Consider the following 22,060-nt stretch of genomic DNA (forward strand, 5'->3'; position numbering starts at 1 on the left):
CTGCTCCACGCCCTGCTCTTCCCGGGCTGCTCCCAAAAGTGCCCTCAGCGCCAGTTTGCCGGCTCAATGCAACCGCGGGCAGGGGGCCTGGGGGGGCAGGGGGGCCCCTTGCCCCACTCCTCCCCATGTGTCCGACTCCACCACGCACCCCCATTTCCCTCCCTCCTTCCCCTGCCTCAGGTCAGCCCCCCCCGAAAGCCGTTCCCAGGACCCTTCCCACCACCCCCCGTCCCCCAGCCCCATCTCAAACCGCAGCCCCCACCCCACCCGCGACCCCTCACCCCCGTCCTGCCCCGTCCCAGGGCTCTGCCAGCCCCCTGCCAGCGCTGCCTCCCCCAGCACGGGGCCGTCGGCCATCCCAGCGTGGGGATGGTCCCCCCGGGGTCCTCAAAGACTCCCCCCCACTCCTCCCACCCACCCCCAGGGGCTGGAAACACCCAGCCTGGTCCTGCAAGGAGCAGTGCCTGTGCTGCCGTGTGCGGGGACGGTGGCTTGGCGCACGCCGGAGGGGACAGCCCGTGTCCCCCTGCACGGCCGTGCCCGGGCAGGACGGGATGGAAGGATGGCACCGGCCCCTCGCGCTCGCAGGGACCCCCATCCCCGCCAGCTACCCTAATCCCGCGGGGAAAGCGGGACCGCGGGGGCTTTGCAACGCCCTAAAACATACAGAAAAGGCAAAGCCCCTGCTGTGCCTCAGAGCTGGGCTGAGCGTGCAGGGGGTCCCGGGGGGGGGGCTTGGACCCCCATCCCTGGGTGAAGGAGGTGGCATGGGGAGCTGGAGGCCCAGCCCCTCTCCGCAACACGCAGGATCTCAGAGGATGGGATAAAAAAGGGTAAAAAAAAATAATAACTGGGGGAAATGCTTCCCTGCAGCGCTGGGAGGGCTCAGTCTCCCCCAGCCATCCCTTCTCCCGATCCCCTCCCTCCGTGCCAGGCTGGCACCGGTTGAGGTGCCACGCTGGCCGCCGGCGTGCTAGAAGCTGGCGGGTCGTATCAGCATGCGGGTGCCCTTCAGGGAGTAGCTGGGCCCCTGGAAGTGGTGCCAGCGGATGCCGTTGAGCTTGCGGATGTTGTGCCGGGCCGGGTAGTAGATGCCGTTCAGGTTAGAGAGGCCACAGGCGTCGAACCACCAGCCTGCGAGGAGGGAGCAGGGAGGGAGGGTGGCATCCCGGGTGGGCACCCATGGGTGCTGCGTGACCGTGTCCTCCCCCCCCCCGCTCGCTCACCTCCCGACAGCATCTGGGCGCACTTGCAGAGGCAGTTGTCGTTGTCGGCGTCGCGAGTGCTGAAGCGGGTGCCCTGCAGCGCCATGCCGCTCTGCTGCCCGGCCGTGCCGCTGTAGTCCTGCAGCGAGAGCCTGCCGCCCGGCCCAGCACGGCGTGGCCACGGCCACCATCAGTGCCGGCTGGCTGCTGCCGGGGGGGGTCCACAAAGTCCCCCAGCCCTGCTCGGGACGGGTCCTAGGCCATGGGATGCCACGAGCTGAGCAAGGGCCGGCACGGAAGGATGCAGGCAGAGATCCTGCAGCTCCGTCTTGGCCTGAGTCTGCGGTCTTGGAGGGCCTGTCCTGGGGGTCCCCAAGGGTGGATGGAGGTCGTGCTATGCTGGGGCAGAGAGGACCCCCCCGAGGCTCCCCTGGTCCTCTTTGCTGGAGGTCAGCTCGGTGCATGCAAGGGATGCACGGTGCAGGCGATCTCCAGGGTCTGGTCCCATCTCCAGCCCAGCACCCAAGCACCCAGCTGCCTGCCAGCCCTCCTGCCCACGGCCAGGCTGATGTTCCTGGGAGCACACGCTGTCCTCGCAAGCCTGGCAGCAGGAGCACAGCATCCCTCCCCAGACATGGGTGTAGCAGCCTGGGGATGCCCGGCACCCCCAGGAACGCCCAGCGGCTGCAGCCGCGTCACCCCCATTTGCCCAAGCATCGAGCCGCGGTGCGAATGCCCCGGCTGCCTGCTGGCGCCGCGCCCGGCTGGCTGGGATGGGAAATCCCCCTGCCTTGGTGGAATTTCATGCATTAAAGTCTACTTTGGGTTCTCGGGGGCCCGCGGGGAGAAGAAGGAGTGGGTGGCACAGCAATTGTCCCCCGGCACGTGGGGAGGAGCTCTGCCGAGCCCTATTCCCACCGGGAAAACCCAGTGAAGCCCGGTGTGATCCTGCACCCCCCGGGGCCACGTGCCTCCCCGGGGCACTGCAGCCAGCCCTTGCCCGTGGCCGCCGCTGCCCGCGGGGCTCGGGGACAGCTGGGGACAGGGACGGGCTGGGTGGCCACCCCCGCGGTGCCTCTCTCCTACCTGTAAAGCTGCCGCTCGCTCCCCAGCTGGAATTTTCCGTAGTGGGCATAGACCTGGCCGCCCTCCCAGTCCCGCAGCTCGATGCGCAGGGCGTAGGGTGCCTGGCTCGTCAGGAGGTGCACGGCCTCGTTACCCAGCCAGTACTCGCCCGCCGCGTCCCCGAAGCCCTGGAGGAGCGGCGGGGAGGGTGAGCGCGGGGTGGCTGGGGTGCCCCCAGGGTGCCCCCCTCCCCAGGTGGGTGCAGACCTGCTTGTACTCCCTCCAGCTCCTCTGGAAGCTGAGGCTGCCGTTGGTGCGGAGCTGGATGACGGTCCAGCCCCCTCGGTCCGTCTCCATGTCGCAGTACGCCTGCAGCGGGGACAGCCGGGATGGGCTGCGGAGTGGGGCGACGAGGGCTGGCTCGGGGTGGGCGGTGGGGTGCGTGTCCCCCCCCGGGCTGGGCAGCTCAGCATGGGTGCTGCATGGGTGCTAGAGCTTGCCGAGGGGCTGGCGTGCATGTGCCGTGGGGGGTATCTCTCCTCATTCTGTGGCCGTGGGCAGGGGCTGGGGCACGGCGCTCATGGGTGGGCTGTGGGGGTGCCTTTAAAATCAATTTTATCCCACCCCCGCCTTCGCCCCCTCTGCAGCCCCCACAGCCAGACAGGGTGGGGGGCATTGCCCCAGCAGGAGGGGTTGGGATGTGCCCATCCCACAGGGACAGCCGCTGCGGTACGGGGCTGGTGTGCACTGGGTGGCACTGGGTGGCCCTGGGGTTGGCAGCACCCCGGGGTGCTGCGGTGGGAGCCCTCTCTGGGCTGTGCTCACCTTTTTGGGCTCGCTGAGGTTGGCAATGTGGAGGGTGTAGACCCCGCTGGCACGGACGCCTGCCCGGCGCACCTCGGCACAGTCCTGGAAGAGCTGCTCCTGCCCAGGCAGCGGGGCTGCGGCAGAGGGGACGGTGAGACGGCAGAAACCCCGCTGCTGCCGCAGCCCTGCCTGGTTTTGTTGCTCTTCCCCGCTCCCTTTGGATGCTTTTGTGCCCACGGATTATTTTTTTTCTTTCTTCTGCATCGTCTCCCTGGGGCTGGGTGAGGTGGCGGCTGCGATGCTCTGGGGCTGCCGCCAGCCTAAGCCTGGGGATTTGCTGTGGCTGGGGAGAGTCAGGACACAGACCCTCCCCTGGGGGCTCGGAGCTGCTCCTCGGATGCAATCCAGGGCTCATTTTCGGGGCGAAGTCACCCACGCCCGAGCTGAGCACAGGGGCCCGGCACCGTCACGGGCAGGGGTGAGGAGCTCTCCCGCTGCCTGCACCCTGCCCGCGCGCCCCGGCTCACCTCTGCCTTGGGAGACGAGGCGCACCAGGCTCTGCACCGACTCGAGGAGCTGGAGCTGCTGGCGTTGGAGCAGGCTGGTGTTGGCGCTGGCGGCCAGCAGCGACTTCTCCAGCTCCTCGATGGTGCCGCTCTGCCGGTTCACCAGGCGCTGCAGCTTCTCCTTCTCCGAGCGAGCCCCCGCCAGCTCTGCCTGGTGCTTCATCTCCATCTCCTGCACCCGCACCTCCAGGATGCTGAAAGGGGGAGGCAGCGGTGACGGGGGGGCTGCACCTCTGCCAAACAGCCGGGCAGGGAGCAGGCGGCCGAGCGGACCCATCCCCAGCACCGCTGCAGGGACCCAGAGCCGTCCCCGTTCCCTGCCGCACCCGCTGAGTTGCACCCTGCCTGGCACCTCTGGGACACGCTTAGCTAGGGGGGGTCAAAGCCCAAAGGGCCGTGCCAGGGCTGTGCGATCCCCCAGCGAGCCAGCCGGCCCCTGGAGGGGTTCAAGCCCCCCCAAAGTGCAGCTGCGCTCCTGGGGTGGGAGAGACCAGCCTCCCCGCGGGGTCCGGGGGCTGTCCCGGGTCACCCCAGGCCCTACTTGTTCCTGTTCTGCAGCTTGTGGATCTCGTTGGTCTGCAGCAGCAGCTGCTTCTCCAGCTTGGTGGTGGACAGGGAGTTCTCCTGCAGCTGCATCTCGATGCGCGATGTCTGGTTCAGCACCTGCCCCGGGAGCGGAGGGGAGCGTCAGTGCGAGCAGCCAGGACCACGCCACGTCCTCGGTGTCACCGGGCTCGCGGCTCCCCGGCACGCAACCCTGGCACGCAACCCCGGCACGCAACCCCGGCACCTCTGCACGTTGGTGCATTTAAACATGCATCACCTCGGGGAATCGCCCCACTTTTAGCAGCAGAGAAACACCTCACCCACCACGGTCCCAGGGGTGGTGGGGACACGGGGACATGGAAACACGCGTGCCGTGCGCCCCGGCCACCCCCTACCTGGGCCTCCACGTCGGTGAGCTTGCGGCTCTGCTCGGCACTCTGGTTGAGGAGGGTGCTGCCGATCTCCAGCATGGTGGCGGTCTGGTTCTGCACCGCCGTCTGCTGCAGCTGCGCCATCTCCGGCTTCATGCTCGTCTGGATGTAGCTCTCCAGCTGCGGAGGGGAGCGGGGACGTGGCGGGTCATTCGGGGAGCTTGCCGGGTCCTCCCTTGGCACCCTGGCTGAGCCTGGCAGTGCTCGGCACAGCCCCCAGGCACATCCCTGGGAGCGTTTTGGCACGGCACAACCCATCTCAGGGCCCTTTGAAGCTTATCGGGAGAACAGAGCGAGCTGCCCGCAGGCTGCGCTGCCGCGGGGGAGCTCCCTTGGGCACCGGCGGCCAAGATTCCTGGGCTGCGGTGCCAGACGGTTTCCTCTTGCCGGGACCTGGCACGGGCGTGTGTGCGCCCAGGTCTGCTGGCAAGCTGGGGCTGCTCTGCAACTGGGGTGGCCTGTGCCGAGCAGCCGGGCAAGGAGCGCCCAGCATCGGCATCAGCATCGGCATCAGCATCGGCATCAGCTGCCGGCCCCCAGCCATCGGTTTCCCAGGCTTGGGGACATGGACAGCGGGGGCCACCATCAGCCGGGGAAGGTGGGTGTCCGGCACCCGGTGCTGCCCCGCCACGGGACAGCGCTCGGGGCTGGGAAGAAGCCGGCTGCGGACACAGCTGAGATGTTGCTTCCGCTTTCCCAGCCCGCGGGGGAGCTGCCTTTCCCAAAGGCTTTTCTATTTCTGGCGGCCCCACCATGAGGTTCCCGTTCGGCCCCTCCCCGGGGCGACGGCCTCGGCGGGGGCACGGTCCCTCGGCGGGGGCCGCAGGGAGCGGAAAGGGCCGTGCTGCCGCCCACGCTGGGAAAGCAACCCCATGCTGGGCAGCCCCCAAAAGCGAGAGGGGACAGGGGCTCCCCAGCTCTCTCCACCCTACGGATCCCGCTGTCCCCACGCCGCACCGGGTCCTGCTCCAGTGCGGGCAGAGCCCCGCGTCCCCGTGCATCTCACGGGGGTCTGGACCACGCGGCACCGGCCGGGGTGGGATGGTGCTCTCGCAGGCGGTGCGGTGGGCAGGCAGCGGTGCTGGGATGCTGAGCACGGGAGCGGGGCCGGCAGCGGGCCAGGGCGCAGGGCTCTGCTCTGCACTTGTTTGCGCATGATGAAATCTCGCTGGCAGCGGCAGGGCCCCCTTCCCTCCTTTCCAGACCCGGGCAGCGGCGAAACCATCACCCCACCGCGAGCACCCGTGAGGGGCGGGAGGGTGCCAGGGCTGGGCATCCCGGCCAGCATTGCTCGCGCCCCGCTTCCCCGGGGATTTTCCCTCGCGGGAACGTGTGCTCGCAGGGAGGAAGTGGGGAAAGGTCGGAGATCTGCGTCTGGAAAACATTTCCCTGAGCTGAGTGATTGCTGGAGAGTTTCCCTTTAACCACGTCGTTAATCTTGTTGTTTCACAGGGCTCGGGGAGGCCTTTTCTCCCTCTCAATCTTGCCTTTTTTTTTTTTTTTTTTTTAAAATAAACATATCTGTGAGCCCGAGGGCAGTACATACCCGTGGAAAAGGTCAGGCTGGCACGGGGAGGGCTGAGCGCAGCCGGAGAAGGAGCCTCGGCCCCCGGCCCCAGCAGCTCCCTGGGAGCAGCTGGGGCTGGAGCGGGGCACGGGGTCCCCGGCCACGGGTGACAGGGGACCCAAGTGGGACAGGCTCCGTGCAGAGGGCAGGGAAACCAGGACCATCCCCCTTCGCCCCACGGGTGCTGAGCTGAGCTGGGCTCGCCTGGGCTTGGAGGGATCCCACCAGCCGCGTTCCTCACCAAGAAGCGCAGAGCAGCCGGGGGGGGACCATGGTGCTGTGCGTCACCCCAAAACGCTGCTTTGGAGCAGGAGGAACCCCTGCCACCCTGCTGTCCCGGTGCTGGGGACCTGTCGCCCACGGCTGGATGGTCCTGTGCCACCTTCTTGCAGCCGCATCCCTCCCCTGTCCCCGTCCCCATCCAGCCCCGGCATTTCTAAGCATCCCACAAGCACAAGCTGGGGGGGGCCCAGGGCCAGAGGTTGGGGGGAAGCCCCCTGCACTCATGCCAGGGTGAGCAGCCCCAGCCCCTGTGCCGCGGGCGTCCCAGAGCTGTCACTGCCCCGCTGGGGACCCTGTCCTGCCCCGAGCTCCCCCCCCAGCCCCAGTGGCTCCATCAAATGTTTGTGTTTGAACTAAAATGAATTCCTCCTGAGATGGGAACAGCCGACGGGACGGAGCAGGAGCCACGTGTCCCCGTGCGCCGGGTCCTCGTCATGTCCCTGTCCCTCCCGGCCATGGGGGGGGCTGCACATGGGGAGGGTGGACCAGCACCCCAGTGCTGCAGATGGGGTCCCTTGGGGAAGCTGGGTGCTGGGGGTACCCAAGGGGGCCTGGGGAGCCCTGCTGGGTGCTGGGCGTCCTGCTGGCAGGTCCCCCAGCCCCCAGCACCCGGCAAGGCTCCCCGGACCAGGGCAGAGCAGCCGGGGACGTAACGTTGTTTACAATCCGTCCCCGAACCCGATGTCTCCTTCGAGCCCCGGTTTGTTTGTTCAGGCCTGGAGTCCGACCAAAACAAGCCTCCCTGGGCAGCTCCGGTTAAATTAGGAAAGCCAAGGAACAACAGAAAAAAAAAAGCTAAAAACTGCCTTTGCCGGAGGAGCTGTGCTGCGGGATGGATGGGATGGGATGGGATGGGATGGGACGGGATGGGACGGGATGGATGGGATGGGATGGGACAGGATGGGATGGGATGAATGGGACAGGATGGGACGGGATGGATGGGATGAATGGAATGGATGGGATGCGATGGGATGGATGGGATGGGATGGGATGGGATGGGGATGGATAGGATGGGATGGATGGGATGGGATGGGATGGGATGGGATGGGATGGGATGGATGGGATGGGGTGGGATGGGATGGGATGGGATGAATGGGACAGGATGGGACGGGATGGATGGGATGAATGGAATGGATGGGATGGGATGGGATGGGATGGGATGAGTTAGGATGGGATGGGATGAGATGGGATGGGGTGGGATGGGGTGGGATGGATGGGATGGATGGGATGGATGGGATGGGGTGGGATGGGATGGGATGGGATGGGATGGGGTGGGATGGGGTGGGATAGGGTGGGATGGGATGGATGGGATGGGGTGGGATGGGATGGGATGGGATGGGATGGGGTGGGATGGGGTGGGATAGGGTGGGATGGGATGGATGGGATGGGGTGGGATGGGATGGATGGGATGGGATGGGATGGGGTGGGGTGCTGGCTGCCCAGTGCCCCACTGCCTCTTGCACCTTGGGGCTGCGGTGCGGGGCATCATTGCCCACAGCTGCCCAGATGTGCAGCCCCACTTTGCCCGCGGCTGCCCGCTCCGAGGCAGGGCCATGTGCACCTGCGGTGGGACCCCCGGCCCTCGCCTTGCTCGACCATGCCCAAAGGCTGCCCTCGCCCCGGGAGGAGCTCAGAGCTGGCCTGGGCACCCAGAGCACAGGGACCCCGGGGCAGGGACCCCAGGGTGCAGGCACCCCAGGGCTGTGCATGCACGGCAGACCCAGCATGTCCCGCAGTGACGGAGATTCGCTGCCGCCAGCTGCGTGGTGGCTGGCTCTGCCGATCCCTCTGCGACACCCCGGGCTGGCTTTCAGTGGACCCGTGGCTCAGCGTTTTCCCAGCTTTTGAGGAATCTGTCATCTAGGATGGCTGAGGGGACAAGGGACAGCCCTGCACATCCCTGCACCTGCCTGCTCCTGCCCCTGCCGTCCCCATGTGGCCAGTGGCCAGGAGAGGGTCCCCAAGCAGCGTGGCCGGTGCAGGCCACCCCCGGGACCCCCGGCTTGGTGTGTTTGACCCCGGCCCTGCGGGTTGCGGGGGCTCAGCACGCACCGTCCCGCAGCACCGCTAGCCCTGCTCAGCCGGAGGGAATCTTCCAGCAAACTGGGGTGCAGAGGCACACGGGTCCTTTTGCACCCCGGGGGGACATGGCGACGATGTGGTGCTGGCGGTGCCGCTTGGCTCGAGGGCTGGTGTTGGCCGGGGACAAGCTGTTCGCCCTCTTATCAGCGCGGGCACCCAGGGTCCCGGTGACGCTGCCTTGCCGGGGTGCGGGGTTTACAGCCCCCCGCCGGGACGAGCCGGCCGGGAGCTATTCCTGGGTCTGACGCAGGCGGCTGCGCTCGGGGGCTCCAGCAGTGCCCGCGAGCCCTCAGGAAGGAAACGCCGCTTCCTGCCGTGGGTGGTGGGGACGGGGCGAGCCAGGGTGGGGGGCACCCCCGTGGGCACGCAGCCCCTCTGGTGTGGCACCCCACTACCCCCCACCCTGCACCCACCCACCCGCGGGGGCTGCCTGGGAGCCGTGGGTCCCACTCAAAGTCTCACCAAGCGCCAGGAGCTTTTGCAAAGCCCGTAAGTGGGAAAACGATGAAGCTGGAGAGGTTTCGGTAGCCCCTGCCCTTGCATCCCTCGCTCCGCCGCCTGCCAAAACCCTTCCCAAGAGCTTTCCAACAGAGCCGCATCCTGACCCAGAAGAGGGAGCGCTGAGCCCCAAGGGATTCCTGGCACAGCCAGCCCAGCTGGGACCACAAGAAGCCATGGCAGGGATGGCAGGTGGATGCAGCCGCAGCGGCAAGCGCCGGCGATCTGCAGCACCCGCGAGCCGCAGCACTCACAAGCTGCAGCACCCGCAGCACCCATCCCTTCCGAGGAGCCGGTGCCTGGTGCAAACAGTCCAGGATCAGGCCCAGGTTGCAAATCTGCAGGGCAGACGCCGACTCGGCCGCGGTGCCGTCGCTTGGGTGGGCACAAACCTCCCCCCACGCCCCCAGCTCTGTCTCCGGCAGCCTGAAGCAGGCAGGGAGCTGGAGCAGGCAGCCGGCACGACGATGCCGCACGCTTGGGTGCTGGAGGCAGACCGGCACCCACGCCACCCTGCCGCCCGTCCCCCCGCCGCCCTGCACCCTACCTTCAGCAGCCACTGGGTGCTGTTCTCCAGGATCCTCTCGAGGTGCCGCAGGCGTTGGGCGGCCCCGTGGCCGGCATGCGTGGTGCTGGCCGGCGAGTCCTGCTGCAGCAGCGCGTTGGCGGGGCCGGGGGCGGCGGGGGCAGGCGGGCAGGGCGGCAGCTCAGCCTCGGGCAGCACGAAGGTGTAGCTGCAGTGGCCGTGCTGCACCCGGTGGTAACGCCGGCGGCCGCCCCCCTCCAGCGCCCGGCGCTGGGCTCCGGCCGCGCACAGTGCCGTCGTGGCGCAGGTCAGGGCCACCAGGCCGAGGTTGAGCACCCGCATGGTGCGGGGGTCCCCGCGGCGCTGGGGGCGGGGGGCAAGAGCGGGGTGCCACGGCCGGGGATGCGCTGGCACTTCCCGGGTGGCCGCGACGCCGCTCTTTGCCGGGACGGGTCAGTGGGTGCTCACCGCCAAGTTGAAACGCTGCGATTTCGGCATTTCCTCCCTCTGAGCCGGCTCCGGCCACCCCGGCCTTTTATCGCCAGGCGGCCGCAGCCCTTGCAGGGGGAGGGGGGGGGGGGGGGGGAAAAGAAAAACAAAGGAAAAAATCTGTTTAAAAACAATACTTCTATCTTTTTTCTCTCCTCCGAGCCCACTGTGGGGAGATCAAGTTTCACACGTGATCTATAAATGTCTCGCACACACACACACACACACACACGCTCGCACACGCAGCCCCCGTCCCTCCCCTGCCTGCACGCACCCCCCGGCCCCCCCGGCCGTTCTCTGCACAGCTCGTTGCATCTCCCGGGGCGGGCAGCGCTGCCAGCCAGCGGGTCCGAGCTGCTCGCACCGGCACCGAGCCCTCCCGCCCTCCATCCCCGGCACCCGCCAAGTCCCCCCCGGTCAGCCCCCGCCGTCCCCGGGACACCCCCATCCTGGGGAGCGGAGCTCCCTCCCCACATCCCGGCTATTTATAACGCTGGAGGGAGCCAGGCCTGGATTTGGCCGCTCCGGCCGCAGGACGAGCCCGTGGGGACCAGGACGGGGGCTGTGTCCCAGGCAGAGCTTGGCAGGACCCGGCCAGACCCCGCGCAGGGCTTGGGGTGCCCAGATCCTGGGTGGGGGGTCCAGCAGGGGCTGGGACTGCTGTGTGTGAGGGGCACCCACCAGAGCCGGGGGTCACCGCAGCTGCCAGCCTACGTGCTGGGTTAGTCCTAGGCTGGTTCCCCCGGGAGGGGACAATCCCGGCGGTGGGGACAGGCTGGCACGGGAGAGCAGGCTTCCCCGGGCATGGGCGTGCTCACGCGTCTCAGGAGAAGGTGATGTTTTTTCGAAGCACGGGGGGCTCGTGTCCCCGCACGCCGGGCTGCTCGCACAGCCGTGGGGCCAGGGAAGGGACCCTGCTGCCATCCTGGTCACGGCGGGACGGCCGGGGATGCTGCGAGCGCCGGTGCCGGAGCAGCTGGCGGGAGCGCTGTCTGCAGCAGGGCTGCCTGCTGAGCGGGGTGCTCCAGCCCCGGTTCCCAGGGAAATGCCAGAGTTGCCGTGGGGCCAGCGTGCTGGCCTTCGCAGTAGCCGGATTACGCGTCTGGGCCCGGTCGTCGCTGCGAGGGGGGCCTCGCGAGACTCTGCAATTAGCAATTAGTGCTCTCACTGCAATTAGCAACCGGCCGGATGAGCCCCTCCGGCAGCCGAGCTGAGCCCGGGATACCTGCGGGCAGCAGTCCCGGTGATGCTGCTTACCGCTTGCTCCAGCCGCTGGCTCAGGCACTGAGTGATGCTTTAAATAAAATCTTCAAAATAAAATCTTTCCCCAGACCCCCCCAGTGCCTGGGGGCTGGGGCAGGGTCCCCCCCGCACCGGGAGCCATGCTGGGGGCACAGGCGGCTGCAGGTTACGGGATGGAGGGGCCTGACGCCGGTGGCTGCCTTTCCCCTCTGCTTCAGGGTCTGGGTCCGGCCGTGTGCTGGAGGGGCTCGGAGGGGCACGGCTGCTCCCGCACCCCCGGCAGTGCCGCGAGCTGGCACAGAGCCGGGCTGCCACGCTCAGCCACGGCAGCCGTTCCTGCCGCAGATACAGGGGTAATGCCGTGGCCGCAGCCGGCGTCCCCGTCCCCGTCTGGCAACGCCTCACAGAAATGAGGAAAACGGGGAGGCGAGAGGGATGCCGGAGGTTTAATACATTTATTTGACATTAAGCGAATGGAGCGGCTGCTCCGGCAGCTTCGTGCTGGCTCCCGGGGCTGGGTCGACACTGACACCCAACGCTCTCACCCTGAAGGGTCTGTGCAGCCCTCACGGCCCCTGCAGCCCCGACACCCCGCTGCCAGAGCCAGCCTCCCCCTGCCCACGCTCGGAGCAGGGACGGGGGGGCTCTGACCCCGGGAAACCCCCAAATACAGAGATGCCCGCAGCTGGGGCAGCAATTTGAGCAAAACACATGTTAAATATGTTGATACAGCCTTCCGTGCCCCACGGACGTACACCGTTTATTTCTGCAGGCGACACGAGCGTGGCAGCCAGCTCGGCGGGATGGACCGGCACGGCCGGGCTCAGCACCTTCGGGTGGTGCCCCAGGGGGTGGTTGGGAGGGGGCTGCGGTGGGTGCTCCCAGCGCGTCCCAGCTGGGGGATGCAGGAGGCAGCAGCATCCCCTGCCCGGGCTCGCTCCGGCAGCTGCAGTTGCCTGGTGTGCGGCCCTGTTCCGGATCGAACGTGGCCATGGGCACCCCAAATTCCTGTGCCCACATCCAGCTGGGGCTGGGTTCACAGCCTGAGGACGGCAGGATCTGGCCCACAGTCGTGCCGTGGGGATGCTGAGCGCTGGGCTGGCGTGGTCCCCAGCAGGGTTCCCACCCTGGGGATCCCGCTGCCGTCCGAGCCTGAGGATGGCAGGATTTGGCCCACGGTTGTGCCACTGGGGATGCTGAGCACCAGGTTGGGCTGCCGTGAGCGATGGCATGGTCCCCAGCGGGGTCCCAACCCTGGGGGCCCTGCCGCCCTCCGTGCCCGTGGCTGAGGATGGGGGACCCTGTCTGGCACCCGGAGCAGCTCAGTGGTGCGCTGTGCACCCCAGCACCCCTGTGCAGTCAGGACCCCGTGGGGACGGGGCATCTCCCGGGGCCGGGGGACGGTACACAGGTTCATCATCTTCATCAGTGGGGTCCAATCCCACTGAGGACCAACCCCATCCCACCCGGCTGGAGCAAGGGAAGGGACCGAGCAGGCCGGGGGAGAGGGAGAAACAGAAAAATAAAGGAGCCACCCCCTCCCCGAGCCCCAGGGCATTGCTTTGGACACTGCAAATTAGATTTTCTGAAAAGGAAATGTTTTACAGGCCATAAATTGTCTCAAAAGAAAATGGGAGGGGGGGGGAAGAAAATTGTGCAATTTTTTTGTGGATGGAAAAACAGGGGCGACGCGTCCGGGGCAGCGTGGTGGGAGACGGTTGGGAGCTCTCCCGACCGGCTCCCACCGCGCTGCCCCAGCTCCCACGCCTGTGCCGCTAGGTACCCGCTTGCGGTTCTGTCTTCGGCTTCTTCTGTCGCTTTTTGCCTTTATTTTTGGGTTCGGTTTTCTCTGGAACAGAAAAAGGAGGAGAAAAGGAGGGCTCGCTCACCAGCCAGGCAGCAGGATCCAGCCCGAGCCCCATCCATGGCATGCGGATCCTGCATCCTGCCCCGGGTGTTAGCACAGGATTCCTGATTTGGGGGACCCCAGAGCCCCCCTCCAGGTCACCAAACAGCAGCATGGGTCTGCGGGGTGTCCGGCTGTGCCGGCGGCATGGGCAGAGGGACACCGATGCGTCGTCCCCCCGGCTCCCGTGGCCAGACCCTAAATCCTGATCCCCCCAAAATCTCCAGAAATGGGGTGGGGCCAGCTCAACCAAACCGGGGGGGCTGCCCGGGGAGACCCCAACTTCTCTCTGAGCAGGGACCGGGGATGTCGGAGCAGGACGGCAGCTGCACCAACACCCCAAATTGATGCCGTGGCCGTGCCTGGCTCTGCCGCGGTGCAGGGCTGTGCCTCCCCTCCGGAGGAGACGATGTGTAGGTGCTAATGATCTCCCCGGGGATGCCCTCCCCACGCCGATGCTCCCTGTCCGGGTTGCACGACCCCCGTGCTGGCGGAGCCCGGCTGCGTCCTGGTAAGGCCGACCCACTGCCAGGGACTCGGTGCTGCGTGGTCAGGCACCCAAATTTCTGCACACCCCGAGGGGCCGCCCTAAGCACCCTCCAGCTCCCAGCTCAGCTGGCCGAGGGGTCGGTGCCGAGACACCGAACAGGGATGCGGCATAAGCCCTGCCGTGCTGCAGGCTGCCGTGGGAAGGGGAGCCCATGCTGGGCAGGGGGACGGCTGCCCCAAAACCTGGCAGCTTCGTCTCCGCTCCTTCTCCTGCGCTCACCACGCGCTCTCCTGACACCGTGACACAGAGGGGTCCGGTGCCTCTCTCCCCGCGCAGCCCCCACGTGAGGGGCACGAGGACCGCAACCGGCCGGTGCGGCGTGCGCCAGTGCTGTTGTGGCCGATCTTTTCCGAGGGCTCCAGCTCTTTTCCTGCCCGGCTCTGTTTTTCGGCTCTGATCTCCCAGACAGTTGCCACCCACAAAGGAGAGGGCACAGCACGAACACCAAGCGTCTGGAGAGCACGGCAGACACACAAGGCAGATTTACAGCAGCGTGAGGGGTTTTGTGCCCTGGCCAAGCGCAGATGCTTCTCCCTTCCAGCTGCCTGAGGATGGCTCAGAAGTGGTGGCACAAATCTCTCACCACACGGTCAGGTCCCGCTGCCTTCCCCGGCTCGCCCGGGCTGGGGGTGTCTCGGCTGCATCAAGTGAACTCGCCGTCCTCCTCCGGCATCTGGATCCCATAACCCAGCACTTGGCCGGGTGGGCAGGAGCCTGGGAGCGAGGGCAGATGCACGCTCTGCCGCGGCGGGGACGCTGAGCAGCCGGCCTGGGAGCCGGCAGCCAAGCCGGGCTGCCGGACAGAGGGGCTGCCCTCTCCTGCCCACCCGGCTGGGGCAGCAAGCAGCCGGGGCTGCTCGTGGGGCACTGAAGGGATTTGCCTCTGCCTTCTTGGAGCCAGACTCGGCTCTGGAGCTGATCCCAGCTGGCAGCCTCGAGCAAGGCGCCCTGCCATTCCCTGAGCCCATCCCCGTGGCCTCAGGGCACCCTGAGGAGCGGGTGCCCGGGCAGAGCCGGGAGGCCGAGCGCTTCGCCGGGGTGCCGTTGCCTTCTCAGTCACCCTACGAGATGGGGCGCCTCCAAAGTGTCGGCACCGTGGTCCTCGCCGCCAGGACCCGCTGTGTGCCAGGCAGGGCTGGGCGCGGGCACGGTGCCGTGGGACACGGTGCTCCGGAGCAGCCTGTTCTCCCACGCCGAACTTGCCACATCAAACTGTCACCAGCTCTCCGGGTCCAGAGCCGGCACAGCCTGGCAGGGAGGGGAATGGCCCTGAAATCGATGCCACCTGGAGCCCCAAAGCTGTGAGTCGGGGCCCAGGCTGGGATGGAAATCAGCTCCTCCGTGCTGTCAGCAGGAAAATATTATTTATGATTGATGGTGCTGAGATGAAGTCGCTCTCCTGGCTCCACGGCCCCAGCCCCAGCACGCACGCCTTCTGTTATTGCTCCCCTTTCTCCATCTTTTTCCTCTTCCCCTCCTCGCAGGTCTTTCCTCTGCCGCCCCCGGCCCCCGCCGTGCTGGCAGCGCCGGCCGATGCGTCCCACGGCACACAGCGATCCCACAGCTCTGAACTGCAGACCTCTGCACCGCGGGGTCAGGCCCTACAGATTGGTATCTCATGCAATCCCCCTTTCTGCCAGTTATGAAGCGGAGATTTATTAGAACAGCTTCGGTCCAGCCAGCTGCATCCAAAAATGACATCAGCCACCTCCTGGTTCCCATCGCCAGCCACGAGCCCGCGCCGCCCGGCCGGCCCCTGTGCCAGGTCTGGGTGCTGTGAGAGGCGTCGGGGAGCCCCACGGCGGGGGACGCGGTGCTGCCACGGTGGGAGAAGGCGCAGGATCAGGGACAAACATCTGGCCGGGCGAGCCACGGAGGAAGACCCTGCCCTGGGGGTCTCTCCCAAAGCTTTGGCCATCAGAAATCCCCTGGCTGATGCCCTCCAGCTCCACAAGTGCTGATGGTATTTTGGGGGCTCAGAGGTTTTTGCAGGAACCTCCCTCGCGGGTCTCAACCTTTGTTATTCACAACTGGGAGGCAGAAAGCCCTGGCCGTGCCTTTCCCTCCGCAAGCGCGGCAGGACAGCGGCTGGAGCTCGGCAGCCTCGTCCCGCTGCGGTGGCTCACGTCAGCGCCCGTCCCAGCCCGGTGGTGGAAGGGGACGCCAGCCGGTCCCAGGCGGTCTCAGGGGCTGCCGGGTGGGAGCAGCCAGCCTGGCGCGCTGCCCGCGGGGGTCCCCGCCAGCCCCGCAGCCGGTGCCAGTGCCAGCACCAGAGCTGCTCAGCACATGTGCCTGAGACGGCGGCTTTCTCCAGAACTGCGCAGTTACAGCCACCGGCCTCAAAATGCTTGGGAGATGACAGCCGGGCTTGCTGGCCGCTGCCGGACTGCTGCCACTGCCACCGCCCCCCCTCCCGTGGTGCGCCGTGGGGCTCTCTTTGGGGAGACACGAAGCCACCCCGAGGGTCGGGGGACGGCAGGAGGGCGCGGTGCTCACCTCCCGGGCAGTGCTTCCTCATGCGGCACTTCCTCGTCTCCTGCAGCGCGGGGCAGGCAGCCCCCTCCTCCCGTGCGGCCCCCAGCACCTCCCGGACCCGCGTCTCCACACCCCACTTGCAGCCGCAGGTCTGGCCCTCGTGGGTGCAGGCGCTCCACTTGCTCCAGGGCCCCGGCTCGCACGTCTCTGCGGGGGACAGGGGTGCAGGGGAGGGGGGACGGTGACCATGCAGCACTGGGCACGTCCTCAGGGACCACGGGAGCGGGGCACGGGTGCCGCTTACCTTGGCACTCACGGGTGCCGGGCTGCACCGTGGTGCTGGGGGGGCACTGCCGAAAGCACTGGCCCTTGTGCAAGTAAAACTTGTCTTTGCACTTCATGCAGAAGTCTCTGCTGAAGCAGCTCTCGCAGCTGGGCGACCTGCACTCTGCCGGGAAGGAGGGCTGATCAGCCGGGCGAACCCGAGGGCTGGCACTCGGCAAGCCCGGAGCCAGCAGCCCCGGTACCCACTGGGGACCCAAAGCCCTTTGCAAACCTGCTGGGTCTGGGCTGCAGCTCTGGGCAAGGGGAAAGGGGAGGAAGCCCCCACGGCCCGGCTGCCCCCGGCTCTCGCCGCTGCCGCCGGCTCTGTGCCGCCGGGGATGCTGCGGGAAACACAGCCGTCACCCTTCCCACGGCGCTGGGACCCGCAGGGCGGTGAGGGGGGACGGGGGCACTGGGAGGAGCAGGGGGGCCCCGGCTGGCATGGGACGTACTTGTGCATCTGTTGACCTCCAGACCCCGCACACCGAAGTAGCCGGGGGGGCAGGTGTGGACGCACATCCCGTACTGGCGGATGCCGTCCCTCCAGATGAGCAGGAAGAGCCGCTGGTGGCAGGTGATGCAGCCGTTGTCCTCCGAGCACAGGACGCAGCCCGTGCAGTTCTCCAGTAGGCCAGTGCTCGCTGCGGGGACGAACCATGGAGAGGGGCTGCGGCACGGCTGTGGCACGCATGCACGGCACGGCCGAGGCTCCGGGGAGGGTCCCGGCCCCGTGGCAGCCCCTCTCCGACCCGCGGAGGTGACAGCACTGTCCCATCTCCCTGCGGGTGCCTCCCCACCTTCCCTCCGCTCCCCAAATCCCCCCCTCTCCCCAGGCTGGCAGCTCGGGGACGTGCAGAGCCATTGCTCCCCGCTGCACTCGGCTCGGGCACCGCAGCCTCCATCACCCCAAGGTCCAGGGCTGAGGGTTCGCCCCGCGCCCGGCTCACGCCCTGAGCCCCGTCCCTACACCAGCCGTGCCCGTCCCGTGGGAAGCATCCTAATGCGAGCTAAGCAACGGCTCGGTCAGCGGGTAGAAATACGCTCTGACCTGGATTAATTAGTTGATGCCTGTTAAGTGTCAGGGGACAAAGAGCATTTTGGAAACGCTCAAAAGGAGCCGAGATAAGGATCCGTCCGGTTGCTCAAGAGCCTCTGCTGCCTCCCTGGCTGCCTTTGCAGTGCTCCTGACCTGGGTGACGGTGGCCAGCCCCGAGGTGGGCTCTGCTCGCAGAGACAAGGACAGGGTGCCAGCCCCCATCAGCCTGCAGCCGCCAGCGGGGCCCATGGAGACCCTGCCGCCCGCTGCTCCTCCCCGAGCTGGCTCCCTGCGCCCAGAGAAATGCACCCGGAGAGACACTCCTGGCACGGGGGCACTTCGGGAGCTGCGTAGCTGAGCCCCGAGCACTGCGGGCTACCCATGCCTGGTGTCTTTTTGCACCTCCAGGCTGGCTCGGCATCTCCGTAAGGGACCACCAAGCTCCTGCGTGGAGGTGGCCGATGCCTCTGCTGTGCCCGGCTGTGTTGGGAAGCGTTTGCTTGGCCCTGGCACTGCAGGCACCGGGTGCTCCTGAGCAAAGGCTGACGTGCAGTGGCGACAGTGCCAGCAGCGCTGGTGCTGCGCGCTCAGGCCCCCGCGCTCCGTCTGCCAGCAGTTCTTAGGGCATGAAGATGGTTTTTTGCGTGTAGCAAAGGCCTAAGGGGGCAGCAGCCCTGGACAGAGCAGGGCCCAGCGCCTGCGGTTGGGACAGGCGGGGGCTGATGCGGACCCCCAGCTCCGAGCCCTGGCAGGCGCCTGCCCCGGGGCAGCTCCAGTCCCCGCAGAGCCGAGTGGGTGAGGGTGAGCCGAGCGACGGTGCTGCCCGGCACGGACGCAGGTTTCAGCCCCGGGAGCGATCCCTGGCACTGATGCTCTCTGACTCCCAGGAGCCGACAGCAGAAGGGCCCCGCAGCTGCAGTGGCCGGGGCAGAGGGGCTGGTGGGCAGCAGAGGTCGGTGCTGCAGAAGCCGGGAGAGATGCTGGCAGACGATGCCCCGCAGCCGCGTGTGCTGGTCCCCGGCACAGCTTGCCCTGGTGCGAGCCGGTCCCTGGTGCAGCGGTGCCATGTAGCCGTCCCCAAGCTGGCTCGTCCCGGTCCCCTCGCCGGGGCGCAGGGGTTTGGATGGCAGCGCGGTGCGGCGCGGCCGGGAGGCTTTGTTAGGGCTGTGTCTGCTGGGAGCACGCTAACGAAGCACCTTGGATCCATTAAGTTGTTATGGTCTCCGTTACATATTTACCAAACACTGACAACATTTGTGTTCCTGGCTGCAGCTGGAGCGGCTTCCCTGGAGACCCAGGGATTTACAAGCCTCTTTCCCTTCCCTAATTCTTTTTGATGATTATTTTTTCTTTTTTGCCGCTCTCCCTCCAACCCCCATCTGGGGCAGGGAAGGTGGGGAGCCCTGCCCAGGCTCTGGGGCCTCATTCCCGTCACTGGCTTTAAAAATAGCCCCATGGTGTGGAGCTGGGGGAAGGCTCGGCCGGCCGGGTCCTGCTCCTCCGCCCCACGAGCCTCGGGGATGCCGGCATGGCAGGGCTGCCGGCACGCGCCTCTGCTGCCGGGAGCAATGCTGGGGAGCTGCTACAGAGCCAGTGGAGGGCTGTGCCGCACAACGGGACGTGCCTCACGCCGAAACTGTGAAACCGGGGAAATAAGGGAGTCCTGGTGGGTTCCCGTCCCCCTGCCCGGCAGCGATTGCAGACCCGGCGTGCAGGGCTGAGCTGAGATGGGGGGCGCACGGGATCCCGGGGTGCCTGGGGGGGTTCTCCCCGCCTGGGCTGTGCCAGACATCAACGTGGCATCGTCCATCGCTGCCCCCTGCAAGCCCAGCTCTGCTGCTGGGGGCTCTGTGGGCACCGGGAAGCTCCTGGGCTGCCCAGACCGTCCCTCTGCGGCGGCTTGGCACAGCTGTAGGCAGCTCCCGGCAGCAGCGGGGCGGCTGTGGGGTGCTGCAGCATCCCTCTTGGCTCCCGGCCCCTGGAGACCTCACCGGCCCTTCTGCACTGGTTATACAGGGAGAGACAACACGTGTTCAAGGCAGGGAGCCGAGACCAGAGCCCTGGGTGCTGCCAGGACCCGAGGCCCCCGTGCATCCCGTAGCATCAGGCTGCTCGGCATCAAGCGCTGGCAGCCAGGGCGCTGGCCCTGCGGCACCCCGAGCCCCTCTCGGTGCCAGGCCGTTTCCGACCAGAGGAGTTTCAGCTGCCAGCACGGCCACCCACAAAATCATACGTGCCCGCTGACTCCACACATCTTTAACATGCAATGGCCGCAGGGAAAGCTGTCCAGGCTCCAGCCCCGGCCCCGAGAGCCCCAGTCCTGCCAGGTCCTGTCCCTACCCCGGCACACGCTGGTTCCAAAACCGACCTGCTCCTGGCGCAGAGCTGAGCGTCAGCCCCGGCCCCGCTCCCCATGGCTGGGTGGCACTGCCCGGCACTGCCTGGCAAGGGGACACGAGCCGGTGCCCAACGGAGGGGTGCACGTACCTCGGCACAGCCCCGGCGCACGCCCTGCCCTGTGCCCGAGCTCGGCTGGTGCCTCTGCTCGGGGAAGGACAGGGCAGGGGACAGTCAGTGCCCGAAGTGGCTCTGAGCACCCTTCCAGGAGGTTTTACTCCCTGCACACGTAATGCGTTAAGCAGAGCAGGGAAATATTGGAAAATCAGCCCGTTCTGCACTATCCCCCCTGTGCCCGGCTCTCCTGGGCTTTGCAAAGCTGGTCCCCATGCCAGCCAGCGTCCCCCTGTCCCCTGCCAGCCCCAAGGGCAGGGCCGGCATGGGGCAGGCAATGCCACGGGGCTGGGCATTGCCTTCTCCACGCACCTACGCTGAGCCAGCCCCGTGCCACGCACCCAGAGGGGAACGCAGCTGGTGTCCAACAGGGCCCGAGGGACCGGGCTGGGAGGATGCCGGTTCCCTGTTCCTTCCAGCCCTGGACGCAGATCAGCCCCGTTTCACACCTCCTGCCCGTTCCGCACAGGCAGTGCCGGCGGCTCCGGCACTGGCAGGGGAGGCAGGGGCCAGCAGCCCCACGTCCCCGAGCTGCCCTGCGGTACCTGAACGGGACAAGCCGGCCGCGCGTACCGTACCTTGCTTCTTCCATCGGTTCTGCGTGAGCATTTCCATGGAGCTGATGAATAACAGCAACATGAATATTATCCACAGCATCTGGGCAGGAGTAATTTTGGGCAAGGAAGAAATCAAATCATCCAAGCGGCTGGTGGGCTCGTCTCCTGCCAGAGCCAGCCGAGGGGCGGTGGGAGGGAGCAGAGCGGCTCTGGGCTCACACCATCCCACCCCGGCGCTGCCGCAGGCACGCAGCCGTGCTTTAAGGTGGCATGAGCCGGCGACCCCCGGGGAGGCAGGGGCTGTCAGGCCAGGGGAGCGCTCATGGTGGTGGCGAAGTGCCGGCTGCTCCGGGGAGCTCTGCCTTTATAGCCGGTGCCAGCCCCCTCTCCTCACCCCCCCCTTCAAAATAATAATAATAAAAAAAAAAATAAAAAAAATCCCCCAGCAGCAACAAAGCGACGAGCAAACAAATTGGCTGGAGTCCCCCTGGGCCGGAGCGCTCCAGCCGCCACCTCGGCTGGGAACCGTCCCACTGTCCCGCCGCGGTCCGACTGTCCCGCTGCCATCCCAGCGCCGGGGTCATGGCGAAGCCCCCTGCGATTTGGGGGGGGGGGGTGGAGCTAGGCGGGTGACGCTGCCTGCGCCAGCCCCCCCCCCCCCCCCCCACCCCGGGCTCAGACCCCCGCTCCTGGCCCCGGCAGGCCTGGGGGGGCCGGCGGCAGCCCCCGGGCAGGGCTGAGCCCCCCGGCAGGGCAGCCGCCTGGGGGCTGGGGTGGGTCCCCGGCAGCTCCAGCGGCGGCTGCGGATCTGCCCTCGCTGTCCCCGGGATTTGCAGCTGACTCCGATTTTCCGAGCGCCTCGTAACTCACCTCCCTCCGAGCTGCGGGAGCCGCGCCGAGCTGAGCCGAGCCGAGCCGAGCCGAGCTGCGCCGCCCGGAGCTGAGCTGAGCCCCGCTGAGCCGCGCTGAGCCAAGCCGAGCTGTGCCGCGCCACGCTAAGCCAAGCTCAGCCGAGCTGAGCTGAGCTGCACCGAGCCGTTCCCGGCTCCCACGTGGCCGCCCACACCCCTTGCCCCACGCAGTGCTCCCCAAAACGCACCCCGGGGGCTCGCGGGGTGCCCGGAGCGGGGTGCAGGACCGGGGGAGGAAGGGGCTCGGCCGCGACACCTCGCTCGCGGGTACCCGCAGGGGAGCCACGGGTGCCAGCGCTGCGGGTCCCCGTCCTGGGAGCTCCGGGTGCTCGCCCCGTCCTACTGACGCGTGCCGGCCCCGTGCCTGGAGCCGTGCCCTGGAGCAGCCTGGTGACCTCCCCGACCAGGGCCACTGGCCACCGGCCACCAGTGACAGCCCCGACAACAGCCCACAGCAGCGCACCCACCCCTGGCATAAGCAAGT

At 67.5% G+C, this 22,060-nt stretch overlaps 2 protein-coding genes across 3 annotated transcripts; both read right to left on the bottom strand.

Moving 5' to 3' along the window:
* Positions 1–447: 447 nt before the first annotated feature.
* On the bottom strand, positions 448–10,066 carry ANGPT4 (angiopoietin 4). Its single transcript, XM_072879451.1, has 9 exons — positions 9,597–10,066; positions 4,585–4,740; positions 4,185–4,306; positions 3,605–3,837; positions 3,096–3,211; positions 2,538–2,639; positions 2,292–2,458; positions 1,227–1,357; positions 448–1,134 (listed from the first exon to the last, which is right to left on the bottom strand). Exons 1-9 carry the CDS (start codon positions 9,915–9,917, stop codon positions 974–976), a joined length of 1,509 nt encoding a protein of 502 aa, XP_072735552.1. The 5' UTR covers positions 9,918–10,066; the 3' UTR covers positions 448–973.
* A 1,700-nt stretch (positions 10,067–11,766) lies between these two features.
* Positions 11,767–21,774, bottom strand: RSPO4 (R-spondin 4). Of its 2 annotated transcripts, none has more exons than XM_072879206.1 (6): positions 21,536–21,774; positions 20,687–20,765; positions 17,014–17,202; positions 16,542–16,685; positions 16,259–16,444; positions 11,767–13,155 (listed from the first exon to the last, which is right to left on the bottom strand). In XM_072879206.1, the coding sequence occupies exons 2-6, from the start codon at positions 20,763–20,765 to the stop codon at positions 13,082–13,084; spliced, it is 672 nt and encodes a 223-aa protein (XP_072735307.1). In that variant the 5' UTR covers positions 21,536–21,774; the 3' UTR covers positions 11,767–13,081. The 2 variants fall into 2 exon arrangements, with proteins under 2 accessions (XP_072735307.1, XP_072735308.1); XM_072879207.1 differs by having other exon boundaries at positions 20,687–20,830.
* Positions 21,775–22,060: the final 286 nt, after the last annotated feature.

The sequence above is a fragment of the Ciconia boyciana genome, chromosome 14 (assembly GCF_034638445.1).
Source record: "Ciconia boyciana chromosome 14, ASM3463844v1, whole genome shotgun sequence".
NCBI lineage: Eukaryota > Metazoa > Chordata > Aves > Ciconiiformes > Ciconiidae > Ciconia > Ciconia boyciana.